Source organism: Citrus sinensis, chromosome 1 (genome assembly GCF_022201045.2).
Source record: "Citrus sinensis cultivar Valencia sweet orange chromosome 1, DVS_A1.0, whole genome shotgun sequence".
NCBI classification, from domain to species: Eukaryota; Viridiplantae; Streptophyta; class Magnoliopsida; order Sapindales; family Rutaceae; genus Citrus; species Citrus sinensis.
Genome location: NC_068556.1, coordinates 16,817,056 through 16,834,344, shown reverse-complemented (window position 1 = coordinate 16,834,344; position 17,289 = coordinate 16,817,056). Strand labels below are relative to the sequence as shown.

Below are 17,289 nucleotides of genomic sequence, written 5' to 3'. Positions count from 1 at the left end.
AACTCTTGGAGCCTATTTAGTGTGCATTACAGGATATTATATGATATGGTATAATGGGATAGGATGAGATGAGATTAGATATAACATTATGTTATATTTAGTGTAGTTTAGGATTTGACTATAAAATCAGTCATGTATTTAGACTGATATCAAATTGGATAGTCAATAATATATTTCATATAATAATATTATCAAAACTATCTTAAATTAATTGTTAAACCGCAATCCGAAATAGCAAATTTGCTCCTTGGTAAACTCATATTTAGAGTTACATTTTACATCAAAAGTTAAATATAGGTAAAAATGAAAAATTATAATGTAACATCAAATATAATCTAATTAAATCAATTTATCGTAAAACTGAGCTCTTCTTCTTCTTATTATTTATATATTTAAGTTGTTTATAGTTTTAAATAAGAATTTATGCAATAGTATCATCAACAAACATAATATGAAAATTAGTCGATAAGTACAAAAATATATTATACAATAATGTCATCCATCCATATATGTAAAAATATTACATATCAACAACTTTCAAGAGTACATTGGCACATATGTCTTCCCACCATTTTTTTTTAATTAAATCAACCGAAAAATTAACTAAATATTTTAAATATTGTTATTTAATATTTATATAAGTTTAAAATAATAATATAATTTATTCTAAGTATGAAATACAAATATTTAGAATATTAGTTAAGTACATAAATAATTAATTAATTAAAAATAAATTATTCATTATCCCATGAATAGTTAGGATAATATTTTGAGTCTTAGATGTTATTTGTTTTTTAGTCTGAAGTCTGAATTTAACTTTTTTTTAGACAATTATTTATTTTAGGTTGTTTATTTTTTTAACTTATCACTTATTGTCAGACAATTTTATCTGAATAGAAAAAGTATAACAACTCTACTTTTATCTGAAGTCTAAACGAAAAATTTTATTTTCAAATCTAAAAAATATCATTAACAATTTATATATTTTCAATATTATGTATAAACCTAATATTTTTATATTATTCTTGAAGTTATTTTTTTAATTACTTTAAATTTTTATTCACATAATAACATTAACTAAACTCAAATATTAAACAAATCAAATTATGTCTACTGTGATAAATCAAAAATAAAACAATGGTATTGACTTTATAATAAATGTTGATGTCATAATTACATCTTTTACTACAAAATTAAATTAAGATCAACAATTATAATTTTTTTTTAATACTACCAAACTAATCAACCTATGAAAATTATAAATTATGAAGAACAAATATATTCACCACTTAAAAAGATTTTTATGTCAAACTACTAACTTTTAAATTTTTCTCTTCGGATGTTGAAAAAGAAAAAAAACAAACATGTCATTTAAACATTTTCATTTAAACCTATTCAGATTTCATATAAAAAACAAACGTAACCTTAAACATGCAATCCCAGAGTCTCCTATGATGTAATTTTTATACTATTTAGGACTAAATAATAGGCGCATTATAATTTATCCCAAATTTACTTTTTAGCAATAAATATGATATTAAGATAAACAGTCCCTTGTTGTTTATGGGCCACTTCTATCAAATTTTATGCCTTATGAGGGTATGTGAGGATTATGTTTTCATTTCAAGTGCTTCATAAATCAGAATGAAAGGAATTGATGCACTACACCCACAAAATTTGGATCATTTTCAATAAAATTTATGCTCCAAAGTTCTTTCCTAAAGAATCTACAATATACTTTATTCATAAAAATCTTAGTTCCTACACATTTCTTGATAGTCGAAAGTCAGAGAATAAATAAAATTGACAACTTGTAGTGGGCAAACGACACTAATGAAGCATATAATCATCGTCTTCACATGGGGTCCCAAGAACGCACCTCCATACAAATGTGGACTCCTAGTAAAGTTGAATCCCAAATTCCCCAATTCGTAAAGTGATCAATTCTTGCACCTATTTTTCTGAGGGAATCACTACCCTTGACACATGTTCTGCCATCATTTATCATTATTTATTTATGGGCGTGACCGCAGCGCGTTATCATAGATTAAATATTTTCAATAAAAAATAAAACATAAACTTTCATTGTCTATTTGATAAAATTACCAAATTAATAAGATTAAGTTATGTTTGATATTGAAATATTGTACCTTTTAAATTACAGTTGTTATAGAAAAAATTTATAATTATAAAGTAAAAGTTAGTAATATTTAGTAAATATAAAATTTAAATAATAATTTTGATAAAATTATTAAAGATGTAATAAATTTTCTATTATAAAAGTGAAAAATTATGTTAACATATATTTCAAGATACAACGGTTATTATTTACCCAACTATTTTAGTGTTATAATTTTTAAATTATAACTGTCTAACTTCAATTTCAAACGGACTCTAAGATAATTATCTCTCAAGCACAAATTTTGAATTCGGCCATAATAAGGGTTTAAAAAAATAATAATAAGGCCATCTAACAAGGGATAGACCAAATATAACGTTTTCATCATGTCATATGAAAAACATATATATATATATATATATATATATATATATATATATATATTTATATATATATTATCCTGTAATACGTTGTAACTTAACTTATACCAATTATTCCATTTATCAATACACTTTAGGATAATACGAAAAAAAAAAAGTAAAGGAAAAGAAAGATGGCGGAAGCACTCGCTATAATGTCGCGTGGAGGCCACACACTAACGCTCTGCAGCTACCCAAAAAAAAAAAATATGTTCACCCTAGTATTATTATTAAAACGAACTGTTGAAACGCAGAGATTCAAAAGCAGCGACCGAAGAGCAGAAGCTTAAAGCCTTAAACAATAGGAAAAAAAAATCTGTGATAAATTTTCTTCTTCTTGTTATTATTATTGTTGTTGTTAGTGGTAATCAGCAAAAATGGGAAGAGGAAAGTTCAAGGGCAAGCCCACCGGTCACCGCCACTTCTCCACTCCCGAAGAAATGCGTATGCTATTTGCTTTGCTTTTCTCTTTACATGTTTTATATCAAATTTAAACAAAGTTTCTCGTTCTGGGTCGTTTCCATTTTTTCTTGATTCAGCTGCTAGATTAGAATGTGTTTTCACCGGATCTGTCTGTAATTTTTGCATATGTAAAATAAGGGTTGGTCCTGTGACGTTGCTTGTTTTATATTATCAGCTGGGAAAATCTTGATTTTCAAAGGAAAGCTTTTAAGTTAGATGAGTTTGTTTTTTTGCTGCATATTTAATACTAACTATTATACTCGGTGGCATAAGCTGACCCTTTTAGCTCGTTTCATTTTAACGGTTGCAGTTGCTGGTACCTCGAATCGTCGCCCCCGCACTTTTAGACAGGTATGCTTCATTTGCTTTTTGCTTCATGGATCTATTATTATTGTCTTACATTTATTCAATCTTTGTTTCTAAGGATTGTACTTTGCGTAAATGCTTATTGACGAATGGTTTTCTGGTGATAATATAATAGTGTTTTCATACTTTATTTCAATTGAATTGTTCAGAATCAGTTATCAAAATTGTTAAAGTGCAATATGCAATAGGTTTACCCTCAATCTGTACTCTACCATCTCTCTTTGTTGCTATGTGTGTCCTCCCCCCCCCCCCCCCCCTCCCCTTCCCCCACAACAACCAAAAAAAAAAGAAAAAGAAAATTTTCTTGTATTCACATGCATCTTTAGTGTTCATATTCAGTATGTTAGAAAGGGATATTGTTCCTAATCGTGTCAGGAAGAAGTTGGACTGAAGGAAGAGGAGGAGGAGGAACAAGAAGAGTCGGGAGAGGAAGAGGAAGAAAATCAGGTCATTATTTTATTTTGCTTCATTCGTCGGTTGCATCACTTTATTCCATTTTTTAGTACATTTTCATTAAAAAAAAAAAACATCTTTCTTTTGGTTGATGTCTGTTCTCATTGTTGGCAGAAGAGGAAAGGCACCCAGGGAATTATTGAGATTGAGAATCCTAATATAGAAAAACCTAAGAATGTGAAGGCTAAAGATGTTGATGTAAGTTTTTATCTATTATCTATTTTTCCTGTTGTACAGCTTTCAAAGCTGCCTTGAGTAACCAAAATTTCAAATTTCAGATGGGGAAAACAACTGAGCTCTCAAGGCGTGAAAGGTTTGTAATTCTCATTAATTTATTGAATCAGTATGAACATTATTTACCACATGAGGAATCTGAAACGTTTTCATCTGTAAAGTCGGTTGTGCTTTGTTCTCATATTAGCGTGAATATTCATGCGTGACTTCCTACCTCAATGTCATTTGAATGGGCTGGTAAAAGAGAATATAATGGTGGGATTGCTAGCTAGAATATTGGAGCTCATGAAAATGCATGGTCATGATGTCATGTACTGCTGTTGGCAATGATGTTTATGAGCAAAAGAAAGCACAGATAAAGATTTATGGATTTTTTTTAGCCTGTCATGCCTGGTGCCGTAAAAGTTCATCCATATGAAATTTTTTCATGAAATTTTTGGATTTGGAGATAATTATAGATGGGGTTGGAGATGCATAGGGAGAGGGTGGCCGAGCTGCAATGTTAATTTATTTACTTTGTACTTGAGAAAGTAGAAGAAAATGACACTAGAATTCTTCCTAAGGCTTGCTTCTTACACAATTACTATTTATCAAATGGATGTGTTGCATGAATCAAGCTTGTTGATTTTTTAGATAAGGAGTTCTTTTGATGTTGTCTCACATTTATTATATCTGTTTGCAGAGAGGAGATTGAGAAGCAAAAAGCTCACGAGCGATATATGAGGCTTCAAGAACAAGGGAAAACAGAACAAGCAAGAAAGGATTTAGGTAATTGGTTACTGTCTGTGCATTACTTTTCTTTTCAGTCCACTGAATTGATGTTTAGTGTAATACACAACCCTATTATTTACATTTTGCTTGCCACATGTTAAGAAGAAAAGTGCTTGTAGTATGAGATGGGGCCATAAACTATCTTATTATTTTGTTTGATATTTTTCTTATCTGTCTGTACACAAGTTTGGTTGTTTTGGTGGTTAACCACATGTGAAGTACACCATTTGCTATAGTCAAAGTTGAAATTTCTCTGCAGTATGTGTTAAAAATGGGGAATAATGAACTCTTTGGGAACACTGGGTAGATTTTGTCTTTGATTCGCCTTTGAGCTTCGGTCTCTAAGGAGTTCAAGATTCCTCAGTTTTCTTTGTTCATCTCAGTTTTCTCCGTTCTTCTAAGTTTTCTTTGTTCATCTCAGTTTTCTCCGTTCTTCTCAGTTTTCTTTGTTCATCTCAATTGTCTCCTATCCACATTCATTGAATTCCAAGCTTATACATTTATGGGATTTCCAATATATTCTCAGCCAAAATTTAGCTAAGCACTTTTTAAAAGAAATTGTTAACGGAAAAATAAAATTTTTAAGATTTCAAGCACTAAACAACCATAGAAAAGTTTGCTCAGCCCTCCTTGATCCAAAGAAAAAAAAGGTGTGTAATATGGCATATAATGATCCATTGTAATGCTTGATTCTTTAATTTGCTTAGAAAAGAAATATATGTACTTAAAATAGTTGCAGGGTATGAGATGCCCCCAACAACCACACCTGTGCCAAACTAGCTACAAGTTTTTCATTGAATACCAAACCTGTCCCAAACACCATTTATATGCATATCAAACTGGATATATGCGGATACCCACGTCCACGGGTTAAATTGTTTCCCTAGGCCCAATGTGAGTGAAAATTGCTTATGGAAATGTGTCTCTATTGCCATCGTGATTCACCGAATATTGGCTTTGTGAATTATATAGTTGCATGGTGAATTTTTTGAGTTATTGATTTATCTTTGTCATAGTTTTTTGTCTAGCTGTTATAGAATCTAGCTGTATCTACAAGCATTTGCCTTCTTGGTAATTATGAAGTTGCTTTTATTTTTGTTGTCCTTGTTGGAAGAAGAAATTTATTGAACAAAAGAAAGTGCATGCTTGAAAATACTCATCAGTAAAAGCAAACTGTCAATACCAAATAACAACTGTGGCAGCCCAATGGTTAAACAATGTCTGACCCGAAAATTGAATCTGAAAATGGGTCTCTGGATTTTTTTATTCTTACAACCAAACCATGGTGGACTACATGGTTGGTTATACATATTTCTAGAATTCAAGTGAATTGTGTGTCTTAGGTGTGCCCGGGCATTAGATATAATCATCTAGTTTGCTGTTTTTAATCTCAAAAAATTGTACTTCACCTGGTTATGCCATTGCTTATCTTGTACCCTGGGTGGTGTCTATAATGAATTTATGATTTTCATGAAGAGCATAAGCTTTTTGGAAATGTCACATTGTCTTTAATGGACCCATTTCCATGTCCACAATGCTATCGTTTGACTATAAACTTTCTCTTTATAGATATCAATTCCTGCCCGGTGTATTACACCTACACCTTTGCATTTACCGCTTCTCTGATCATTTAGTTGATCATTCATGCTATTTTCTCCCCTTTTTAAACTTGTTTTTTCAGTTCAGATTATTGCTGTTCCTTTTTATACGCATCTTCTTTGCAATTATCTTCTTAATTTGTTTTGATTCTTTTTATATTGTTTTTACAGAGCGCTTGGCCCTGATACGTCAACAAAGGGCTGAAGCTGCCAAGAAGCGAGAGGAAGAGAAGGCTGGTATGATTAATTTCCCGTGGCTTGTATTTCTCTACCTAGAGTTTGTGCTACCTCTTTTTGCTTCACTTAGTGATGCTTCCTCCTTCCTGTGAAATTGATTTCTTTTTTTTTTTTTTGTGTGTTTTGGGGGGGGGGAAGCCAAGTGGAAATTGGATTTAGAATCCATAGTTTTGCACTTTCTCTTTTTCTTCGAAGCTAACATGAGATCCATTTTTCAATTTTTTTGTCAGCCAAAGAGCAGAAAAAAACTGAAGCTCGGAAGTGAAAAGAACCCAGAGGATAGTAAGTTGCATCTAATTTTCTTTATTCAAAGGAAAGAACCCTATCGTTTGTTTACTTAAGCTTCTGAGCAACAAGAAGAGAAAAAATAAAAAGAAGCAGAAGCTGATAAATTTCACTTCCCTTCATAATTATTAGAAACATATAGTTATATCATTTGTGGCATCCGAAATTTTTATCTGAGTAAACTCTGTTTTACCAACATATGAAGTATGAACATAGATATCTTGATGATGTAAGCTAAGAACATTGTCTCATGGAACATAAGGCTTCTATCGAATTGAATAGACAAAAGAAGACGATCCTTTCATAAGCTTTGATATACTTAAATCTTTTTCATTTCGATATTTTGCCTCGGAAAGTTCCATTGTGTGAATGTGATGTGCCTACAGCCAATCGGCAACCCGAACCCTTTCCATAAACAAATAGATAAATAGATAGAGAGAATCTGTTGAGGAAGTTGAGGATGGTTGTATTCATTGATTCTTTTGTATAAAAAGATTTGGGGGAAGTTGAAGACGGTGGTGTAGGTAACCTTCTGAAAAGACAAAAGTCAGCACATTTCTTTTTTGGGCAATAAGACAGTGAAAGAATCTTGGTTTAGACCCTACTGCTTAACCAGGTAACAAGTAAAAGAAGAGAAATGCATGCTTTTTGTCTAATACAAGGTGGGGCGGCAAAGATGCCCTTCATTTTTTTCAAGAAAAACATTTTGCTTTTACTATTTTCTATTTTTAACCTCATTTGGAACTTCTGTGATGTCTGTGATCATTCTTCATTTTTTTTTTTTTTTTTGAAGTCTGTTATACACAGATATTACTGACATTACATCAGACATTACAATTAATATTTACAATCATACTATATAACTGGGACTACCATCATACATTGACACACTAAAGTATATGCCCATATATTTTAAACCCTCTCTAATATTCGAGGGGTGCTTGCTCCACTCACATTTCGTAAGGGAGAGACTGTCTCCACTCAATTAATTGATAATTGAGGAAGAACTGAAACTAACCTCCATAATGCTCTTATGGAGGCTCGAACCTTTGCACTCAATATTGTAAGTGCAAGGCTTCTCCCATTGGACCAAAGGCCTATTGGTTATTCTTCATTTGGAATAGGTTACGTGTCCCGGTTTTTATTTAGTATCATTTCAACTGGTTAGGGTTCAAAGGTTTAAAGTGGTTCTTGTTGGGTTTTGAGTTAACTACGATGCAGCGAGTATTACTTGCAAACCCTTGCTAATTTGTTGTCTTTAGTAATAAATTTTTCGTTTTTGGTAATAATGTTTTTCGTAGAGCTATCGTTGTCAATGAGGACAAATCTAATAAAACTGCTGACGCGATAGCAATAAGTTTATGCGCATTGCAAGTGACGCCCGACGCAACACCAGTGCGTTTTATTAAGGGATAATTTGCGGTCAATAATTGAAGTTATTGGAGTTGGGTGAATTTTAGACGCAAATGAATCATAAATTAAGGAAGCACGTTGTAATTAAGGCCAAGATCAAAGATGCATGGAGTTAGAATCGTGCGATCGTGGTCAAGGCACAATTCGAGAATCATGAAACAGCACGCGGTACTGAATTAAGAACATGGCCCACGTTTCTTGCTGATGTAGTGATGCGTGCCCTCAACCCGTGGGTTCCACTTTAAACTTGAGGACCCACATGCAAAAAAATCTCAAAATCTGCTAAAAAATGTTAAAAAAAAAGGAGCTCTTTTTCATGGAGAGAAAGAATATGCTTTTCCCCCACCACCAGTATCAATCGTATCCAGATACTTTGCATTCTTGGAGTTTTATCATTAATATGTACCGCTCATGATAGGAAATGCAAAATTTTTAATGTATTTGACTGTTAATAGTAAAAATATTCTTTTTTTAAAAAAAATGTGAATATTCTTATTAAAGAACTATAAAAATCTATTTGCGACATGTAATGCCATAGTCAATTTTTTTTGTGTCATATAATTTCTATTTTAATTTTTTAAACGAAATAGATTTTTTATGGAATGGAATTAAAGTAAATTAACCATAAAATGAGAACAACAAATTTGAGGTTCTAAATTATTATTATGTAACCCAAAACACAAATCCTTTTTTGAAAAATACCAAATACAAGTTGTTTCCCTCTGTTTTACGGCTACTCTGTTGTGGCAGCCAGATGAAGTCCTCCTTCACACGTCACCAAAATTTCTTTAAAGCATTTATTTATTTATTTGATCATTAGATTTGGACATTTACTTGCGTTTTCGAGGGTCAAAAGCAAAAGTAAAAAAGCTGACGTTGCCCGAAAACAAGAAAAACACTTTCTTGTTGTGTGGATATCGTTTTCTTGCTGTCAAATGTGTGGTCCGCAACTATATTATTTTATTTCATTTCATTTGTCATTAATAATAATGGGATTTAGACTATTATCCAACTAATTCCTAACTTTGGAATTTCTTGATAATATGATGGGAAATTATTCACCGTCCACTTGTTTTTTCACCGTTTTTTAAAAATACACAATTCTTTTTTTTTTTTGCTGGAATCCACCTAAAATTACATTTCTTTTCACTTTTCCACTTCCGTTTGGAGACCGTTATAACTTTGCTAACATCATAAGGGTAAAATTGTTATTTTACAAATCACAGTGGTGGATAGGTGTAAAACAATACAACTTCGAGTGGAGGTCAGCAAAAAAAAATTAAGAATTGTGTATTTCTGAAAAAAATACGAAAAAAACAAGTGGTCGATGGATAAATTATCTTTTACATTTGAGGGTAAAAAAGTCATTTAAGCAATATTCCGTTAATTTCCTTAACGGATTCCAAACAGAAGTGAAAAAGTGAAAAGAAATGTAACTTCAGGTGGATTCCAGCAAACAAAAAAAAGAATTGTGTATTTTTAAAAAAGTTGAAAAAAACGGGTGGCGGTGGATAATTTCCCTAATATGATTATTGCGGTTTCTAAATTTGCTTTTGCAAAAACAATATTTAGCTAATTTTCACATTTTTTAAATTAATCAAATTGTAGACAAATTTAGTTAACACAAAAAAAGAATAAATTTTGTTTATTTAAGGAATATTCATTCAATTAAGGGGTCCATCTACGGTAGTTTTAGAGTGTGGTCGACACACTACATTAGATAGTATTGTATTAGCTAATACAATACAACTCTATGTTTGGGAAATCTTCTTGTTCACATTATGGTGCATTGTGATACATCATAATCTTGAACAGTGTGGGACTAAGTAAACCAGAGAGAGGTTTAGGTTTGTGTAATATGGCACTGTTCATAACATCGTGTTTTACACTAAAATTTGGTATTACTAGAATTCTTACTGTCAGGGCTACCCAATGCCAATGGTGTAATTATTACCAGCAAAAAAGTTTCAGTTTGTCATAAATTTATAGTAAAAAATTTAAAAGTCGAAACTTTAATTATAGATTTTTGGCAAACGAAGATTCTTTTGTTGGTAATAGCTGCATTAATGTGTAGTCCCAGTAACAATGATTCTAATAGTATCAAAGTATAATTCAAATGACACTAAGGTACGACGGTTCGTGGTGAAAATTAATTATTTTTAATTATAAAATATAAAATTATTGATTGCATATAAATAATAAGAACATATACATGAATCTTAAATTATTAATTTAATATAAATATTAAAATAAAAAATTATTTTATATAATACAATGCATATTACATCAAACATAATATTGCATTATAGCTTAATACAATCTAATCCAAAACAACCTAATATCATACAACTAATATAATACAATACAGTATATCAAACGTATCCTTACAAAATTATATCTTATATCTTGATACATCAAATAATAAAAAATTTAATAAAAAATTAGTAAAATTTGATCATCTAACGATGTTCATGTAGTAGAGTACAATATCCTTGAAGTACAGTAGTTACAGTCTCAATAACTATGGTATCTCATGGGTGCCATACCCCACAACTTAAGTACCCCGAGATGGTAAGTTTGTCTAAATTGTCTAAATTAATATAAATCAAATTTGTAATATTATAATGAACAAAGTGAAAGACAAGTTTTTAATAGTAGAAATTGCGAGAAGCCGTGCCTATAATGGTGGAAAATTTTGGGGGGGGGGGGGGGGGAATTCATATGATCATTGAATATTAAGTTCATAATTTGACTAAAATTAAATCAAACTTTTATTTACCCCTTCTGCCTTTTTATCATTTTTCTTTATAAAAACAAGATCCAATTTTGAGCACATGGTTAAAAGAAAATAATATTTTTTTGGGAGAAAAGAAAAAAAAATCAAAGCAAGAGTTCATTGTTATGTTGTTTTGTTTTTCTTATTAATTAGCTACATTTTTTTGACCTTGCTTAAAAATAGAAAATTGATGCAGATAGCCGAACCTCCACATAATACATTACAGAAGATACGCTACCATCAAAAGAAAAATTATTTTTTTAATGGTTATGAAATTTTTTAAAACAAGCATATTGCATATCATAGTTAAAGAAAAATATTTATTTTGTGATGGTATTTCCGTAATTATCATTAAACTCGGTATATAAACAAACACGAACGGTAAAAAATAAATAAATAAAACCCACAAACTTTTTTATTATATAAATAATAGAAAGTACAACGAGTTTCTGATCTCTCTCTTTATCTCTCAATCTCTCAATTAATCCTCAATTAGGTCAGTTTTCCGATTTTCCCAATCCATGGAATTCACAAATAATTTAAAATTTCTAATCAAAATTGAAACTTGATGGCCTGTGATTATGTTACTCGCAAATTTTAAATTAATCAACGTAAAAGAGTCCTTTTTTTTTCTTTTGCAGGGAATTCCAATTAATATACATTTTTGAAGCTAAATTTGTTCATGATAACAAGGTACAGTTTTTTTTCTCTTCTCTTTCTTTATGATTTTGTATGTTTGTTAACAAATTTGTGTTGAATTTTGTATAATAAAAGATGGGTATGGTTTACATTCTTCTGGGTTGTCCAATAGCTTGTTAAAGTTCATCAATTTAAGATTTTTCTTCAGTTATGTGTACTATTCTATTTATGCACCAATGGGTATTTGCACAAGTTTAGGTTGATCAAGTTTGTTTGGGGGAAGATAGATATTTTGTGGTTCAATTTGTTATTGTGGGTAATGGGTGTAAGAACTGAAATTTTCAGTGTTAGGATGGACTTATTTGGTGTTCAAAAGCATGGCTGCTAGTCATATTATATTACACCTTCACAGATAAGAAGTTTGTGTCTGATTGTGAGTCAGTTTGTGCAATGAAATTTGAGCGGCTTCATCTTGCAAAGTTGGATTTTAGATGCTTGTATGAGGTGATGATGTTAGGTGGTCTTTATTGTTGCGGGGTTGAAATATCATATGAATGTGATCTGTTAATTGGCTGTCAGTCATTTTTTTCCTTTTTGGTTTTGTACTTTTTATGTTGTTTGGACAGAAATGAAATATTTTTTAAGTTGATCTCTGACCTGGGTTTCGAATATTAAGTTGGATAATGACAATATATTAGTGAAGTTTTGCGAGTTGAATGTTTGTTGGACATAGTTAGAAATTTGATCTCTGACCTGGGGTTCGAACATCTTCCTCTTCGGTTGCCACGCTATAGAGATGAAGAAAAGTGGTCCTCCTTGTTGGTTTGTTTTATCTTCAAGTTATTGCTGTTAATCTGTTGCCATATAGATCATGCAGGTGAACATGGCTCTTTAGTATTCATGCTAGGTGCAGAATGACGTCAATTTTCTTTTACAAGCCCCCTTGTACAGGAATTAGGTTCCTATCACTTTGTTCTGCCATTTATTTTAATTTACTTTCTTGCATTAAAGGGCAAACTCTAAGGTCCTTTTATGTAAATCACTTGCTTGGATGTCATTAACTAGTACGCGATATTCCTTGTCAAAACGGTGAGCAAGTTTATTATATTCACATGTTATTGTAGTGCTGCTCTTATTGTTGGTTGAAAACTGGAGTCATATACAGGTTGCTTTGTCAAAATAGGATACATGCGGTATCACATCATCTTCCTTTTATTATTATTATTTTTTTATGGTTTTAGATAATTGACTTCAGCTGCCGTTGCAAGTTCCTTGCAATTTTATGATTTTGAATAACCTCTTTATTTAATTGCTCTCTGCATAAAGAAGATTGTAACAATGACTACTTGTTCACTTGCTGTATTTTACTTAGTTCTCTCTTCATCAAGTGAACTTGTCCTTGTCGAAGTAGATATTTTTTTATTTGAACTTGTGAGACTGTTTTCATCTCAATGAAATGCTTTTGTAGGCTAGGCTCAGGTTGTTTGTTGATTGAATTTATAGCTTGCTGATTATTATATATGTTAGGCTGGTATGATGGACTTTAAGATGCAGAAAGCGTTAATCTGGTCTTATCCTCAGTTTGTATGTATGAGTTTGTTGTTGAACGTGCACAGGACTTTGATCCTGCTTTTATTTTGTGTGAAACATTCAGACGACTTGCACTGGGTTACAAGTTGTTTTTGGGAGACTATTCTGTTGTCCTATGTTACGCTATGAAGCTGTAGTTATTAAATGATTTTGACCTGAGCAGCGGTCAATTTGGTCTTAATTTTTGTTGTTGTTTCTTTCTCTTTCTTCTGCTCCTTTTTATTTTCTTAATTTATTTTAAGGTTTAAGTTTTACTTGGCAGTTGAACATAGGTTAGTTTTGTGGCTTCTTCCTTTATTCTTATAGGTGAAACATGTGCAGAAGTTTAATTTTATTGTATTTGGCATTTACTTTCATGTTATTCAGTCTGTTAAAGCAATTTTCCTGATGATTACTACTCCATAAAAATTAAAATTGAACAGTCTCTAACAAAATCTGGTCCTGCGTTTTGGAAGTCAATTTTCCAGCTTTGATGGCTGATCTCTTTGAATATTGTTTGGGATACAGGGATTTAGTAGTATGGGCCAAAGAAATATGCCATGCACTAGTCAGATGATTGATTTAGAAATGGATCAGCAAAACCGAGGATATTTGCTCCCTGAGCCCTGTGTCGTTTTGGGTGGTGTAACAAGCTTCCCACAGCCTATGCAAACAATAGTAAGAGCTTCGGGGAACACATCCAGTCTTGATGCTCATCAGCACTATGATAGTGCCATGTTCTATGGGATGCCACAGTACCATGGTGTTCATCATCATCATGCTGCAAGTGTTGATCTAGGTGCTTCAACTGCTTCCAACTTATATGTTCCTTACATGCCGACCCTATCGTCGGGCATGCCTGTTAATCATGGGTCCACAGATCAGTTGCCATCTTCAAGAAATTTTGGAGTCATTGGAGCTTCCGCAGAAGAGTATGGAAGGAACAGCCATTTTATGGATAATGTAAGAGGGTCATACAAGAGAAAGAATACTGAAGGCTTTCCTGGGAGTTTCCAGAATCTTAATGCCCCAGCAAGCTCTAGTTCTTCAGTTGCTCCTTTGCATCCTAGACATCCTGATGGTGTAACTCCAATGGATGCTGCATGTTTCTCCCTGCCTCAGTACAGAGGAAATGGCACTCCATCAATCAGGGAAGTAGAATCTCAGAGAAGTGTGAGGAACAGATTGGTTGCAACTGGTGGGATGGACCCTGTTCTGGCTCATAGCCATAACCATTTTATTCAGGGAAACTTTATTGGTCAGCCCTTTCAACCTGCTGGCTGGTTGGAACAGCCAAGTGATGGTGGTGGTTCATCCTGGACTCAGGCCCCTGCGATACCTTATATGCACGGTGATTTCTCCAATTATCTTTCTCCTCCATTTTGGATCTCCATTTGTACTAAACAAACTTTTTTGCCTTTCTGAAAACCAATGTTCCTTTTCCCCCTCCTTAATCTGATCTCATAACCCATTCTTTCCATAGTCAGAAATTTTATTTCTGTCCCTCCTTCGTCCTTTGAAGCAAATTTCTTGGAGATGGAATACAAGGAGTTTGGTGTATGATGTGTACTGATTAACCTGGATACTGTGAACTAAAGATGAGATCGTTTTTATGTTTTACAGGGAGCAATGTTAGTGGTGCTCCTATGGATTCTGGGAACATGGTTGTGCAACGGTATCCCGAGACTGCCGGCAACAGAAACTCCTCTACTTTCCTGCAACCTCCTGTCAACATCCAGCATCTCAGTTTCCCTCACCCACCACCTCCTTTTCAAGGAATTAGAAATCACAATACGAATGTTCACCCTCAAGTAGCAGCGGCTTCATTCAGAGTTCCATCAAGTTACAGGACTATGAATATTTCACAAGATGGTTCGGAGATGGTGCCAAGACATATGGGACCTGTTCCACCAACTGGCTTTAGGATATATCGATCTCCACGGGAGGGACCAGTGCCCGAGGCTTTAAGACAGCGGAGCCTTCCTCACCTGAGAGTTTTGCCATCAGATGTACTACTTTTTTAAAAAAAAATTCTTGCGATTTCTGTTTTATCTTCGTCAGTCAGAAGTGGTGCATCGTTTGAAGGACATATTTTTCGATCGTTTCTTCAATTCTGTTCTTGTGTCTGATCTATTCAGTTGATTTTACTAGTTTTACGGGCTACTGTCTATAAAGTAATATCTTTTAATTAATGTGTCTAGGGAGTTGCTTTACTAGAGATTCCAGACTTTTATGAAGTAGGGAATTTTATCGACCGACACAGAGATATGCGCTTGGATATAGAAGACATGTCTTACGAGGTAAGTGTACCACTCATTTGTTAAATATTTTTTCTTATAATGCCTGATTGCCCAATAAATGAATTTAGTAGAAGTGGTTTGTGGGAGCTATCTGAGTGGAAAGAAAACCATCTTATGGGTCCCAATTAGAACTGAATCTAATTCGTGACCTATTTAATATTTTAATCCTTTATTGTGTATTTTATGAGACGGAGAAATGTATTTGCTTTGCAAAATATTTCAATTCAAATCTCGTGAATGAGTGTGCATTTTGGACTCGCACAAATTCTGCAAACTTTCTTTTGGGTACACCTTAAAACCTTGAAATTCAAAATCACAGGAGCTTCTTGCACTGGGGGAACGGATTGGCAATGTAAACACTGGATTGTCAGAAGAAATTGTTGCAAGACAATTAAAGACAAGAGTTTATTTGTCAGCTACAAATTATATCAATCTGGAAGAGCCAGCATCTAAAGATCAGGAACCTGGTTCTTGCATTATATGCCAGGTAATAGAAGCTATAGCATTCCAAACCACACCACCCCCCCCCCCCCCCCCCCCCCCCCCCCGCCCCCCAAGCAACAAAAGAACCGAAGTGTACCTTACATTGTAGAATTATTAACACTTGTACATTCATTTGGGATTTGCAGGAAGATTATAGGGATAATGAGAAGATTGGAACTCTTGATTGTGATCACGAATACCATGCAGAATGCTTGAAGAAGTGGCTCTTTATTAAGAATGTCTGCCCCATCTGCAAATCTGAAGCATTAGCCACAAAAAGCTAGGATGTGTAAGAAATGGGGTGATCTTACCCATCAAAGAAAATAAAGAAATTCGGCTTCTTGGCGGCAAATCGGTTCGTATAATGCTGCCTCTGTCGCTGCTGTTCAACTGATCTATTTATTATATAACAAAAGTGGATGTTTTGTTATGTATTCTGTACATGTACTGCATATATTTTGCTAACAGTCACAATGACTCAAAAATCATTTATTTGTTGATACTGTATTTAATCAATAACTGTACAGACTTTCTTGGTATGGTTTTGACTTTCCTGTATTATTGTTACAATTTTCATTTTTCCCCTTCTTGGATCTTTGATGTAATGATCCAGTTTACCAAAATGTTGAATGAACTGTATTATTGACTTCAGTTATTTGCATAAAATCTTTGTAGTTCCCACGCATGTCATCATCCATTACTGTTTTCTTTGGATTTATAAAATAAGTGAAACCAAGCCATAGATTATTTACGAACTTTTGGAGAAAAAAATGTGACCAATTTGATCAAGAGGACCTATTAACATTTTCATCTTTAACTTACTTTTTGAAAGCACTACTATTCTTTTTTGACAAATAAGCATATTCATCGGATGAAACTATGTTGCAACGGTTGCAACATACCACCGGATTTTGTCTTTTTCAGTTAATTACACCACACTCCCCTATAGTTTATGAAAAATTCAATAAACACAGGAAGTTACAAATTTTTATATATAAGTCCTTTTTGGCATAAAATAACTTTTAAAAAAATTTAACTGTTATTATTATTATTTTTATTAATGTCATTGTTATTATATTAATATTATTGTTATTATTATAAAAATTATTATTTTAATTATTGTTATTTATTATTATTACTACCATAAATGTCATCATTAATAATA

The 17,289-nt window shown here is 32.6% G+C and overlaps 2 protein-coding genes across 2 annotated transcripts; both read left to right on the top strand.

Annotated features, from left to right (window-relative positions):
* The first annotated feature begins 2,768 nt into the window (after positions 1-2,768).
* Positions 2,769-7,251, top strand: LOC102622249 (uncharacterized). The gene is made up of 8 exons (XM_006495031.4): positions 2,769-2,982; positions 3,311-3,351; positions 3,742-3,813; positions 3,934-4,017; positions 4,098-4,132; positions 4,736-4,821; positions 6,594-6,659; positions 6,890-7,251. The coding sequence occupies exons 1-8, from the start codon at positions 2,916-2,918 to the stop codon at positions 6,922-6,924; spliced, it is 486 nt and encodes a 161-aa protein (XP_006495094.1). The 5' UTR covers positions 2,769-2,915; the 3' UTR covers positions 6,925-7,251.
* A 4,268-nt stretch (positions 7,252-11,519) lies between these two features.
* LOC102621766 (hypothetical protein) lies at positions 11,520-16,775 on the top strand. Its single transcript, XM_006495030.4, has 7 exons — positions 11,520-11,629; positions 11,775-11,826; positions 13,870-14,692; positions 14,965-15,350; positions 15,543-15,641; positions 15,961-16,128; positions 16,271-16,775. Exons 3-7 carry the CDS (start codon positions 13,882-13,884, stop codon positions 16,406-16,408), a joined length of 1,602 nt encoding a protein of 533 aa, XP_006495093.1. The 5' UTR covers positions 11,520-11,629; positions 11,775-11,826; positions 13,870-13,881; the 3' UTR covers positions 16,409-16,775.
* The last annotated feature ends 514 nt before the right edge of the window (positions 16,776-17,289 follow it).

Coding starts and splice junctions, on each gene's coding strand:
- LOC102622249 (XM_006495031.4), top strand. CDS start 2,916: ATGGGAAGAGGAAAGTTCAAGGGCAAGCCCACCGGTCACCGCCACTTC. Junction 3,352..3,741: donor GCCCCCGCACTTTTAGACAG/GTATGCTTCATT, acceptor TAATCGTGTCAG/GAAGAAGTTGGACTGAAGGA. Junction 6,660..6,889: donor GCGAGAGGAAGAGAAGGCTG/GTATGATTAATT, acceptor TTTTTTTGTCAG/CCAAAGAGCAGAAAAAAACT.
- LOC102621766 (XM_006495030.4), top strand. CDS start 13,882: ATGGGCCAAAGAAATATGCCATGCACTAGTCAGATGATTGATTTAGAA. Junction 15,351..15,542: donor TGAGAGTTTTGCCATCAGAT/GTACTACTTTTT, acceptor TAATGTGTCTAG/GGAGTTGCTTTACTAGAGAT. Junction 15,642..15,960: donor TAGAAGACATGTCTTACGAG/GTAAGTGTACCA, acceptor TCAAAATCACAG/GAGCTTCTTGCACTGGGGGA.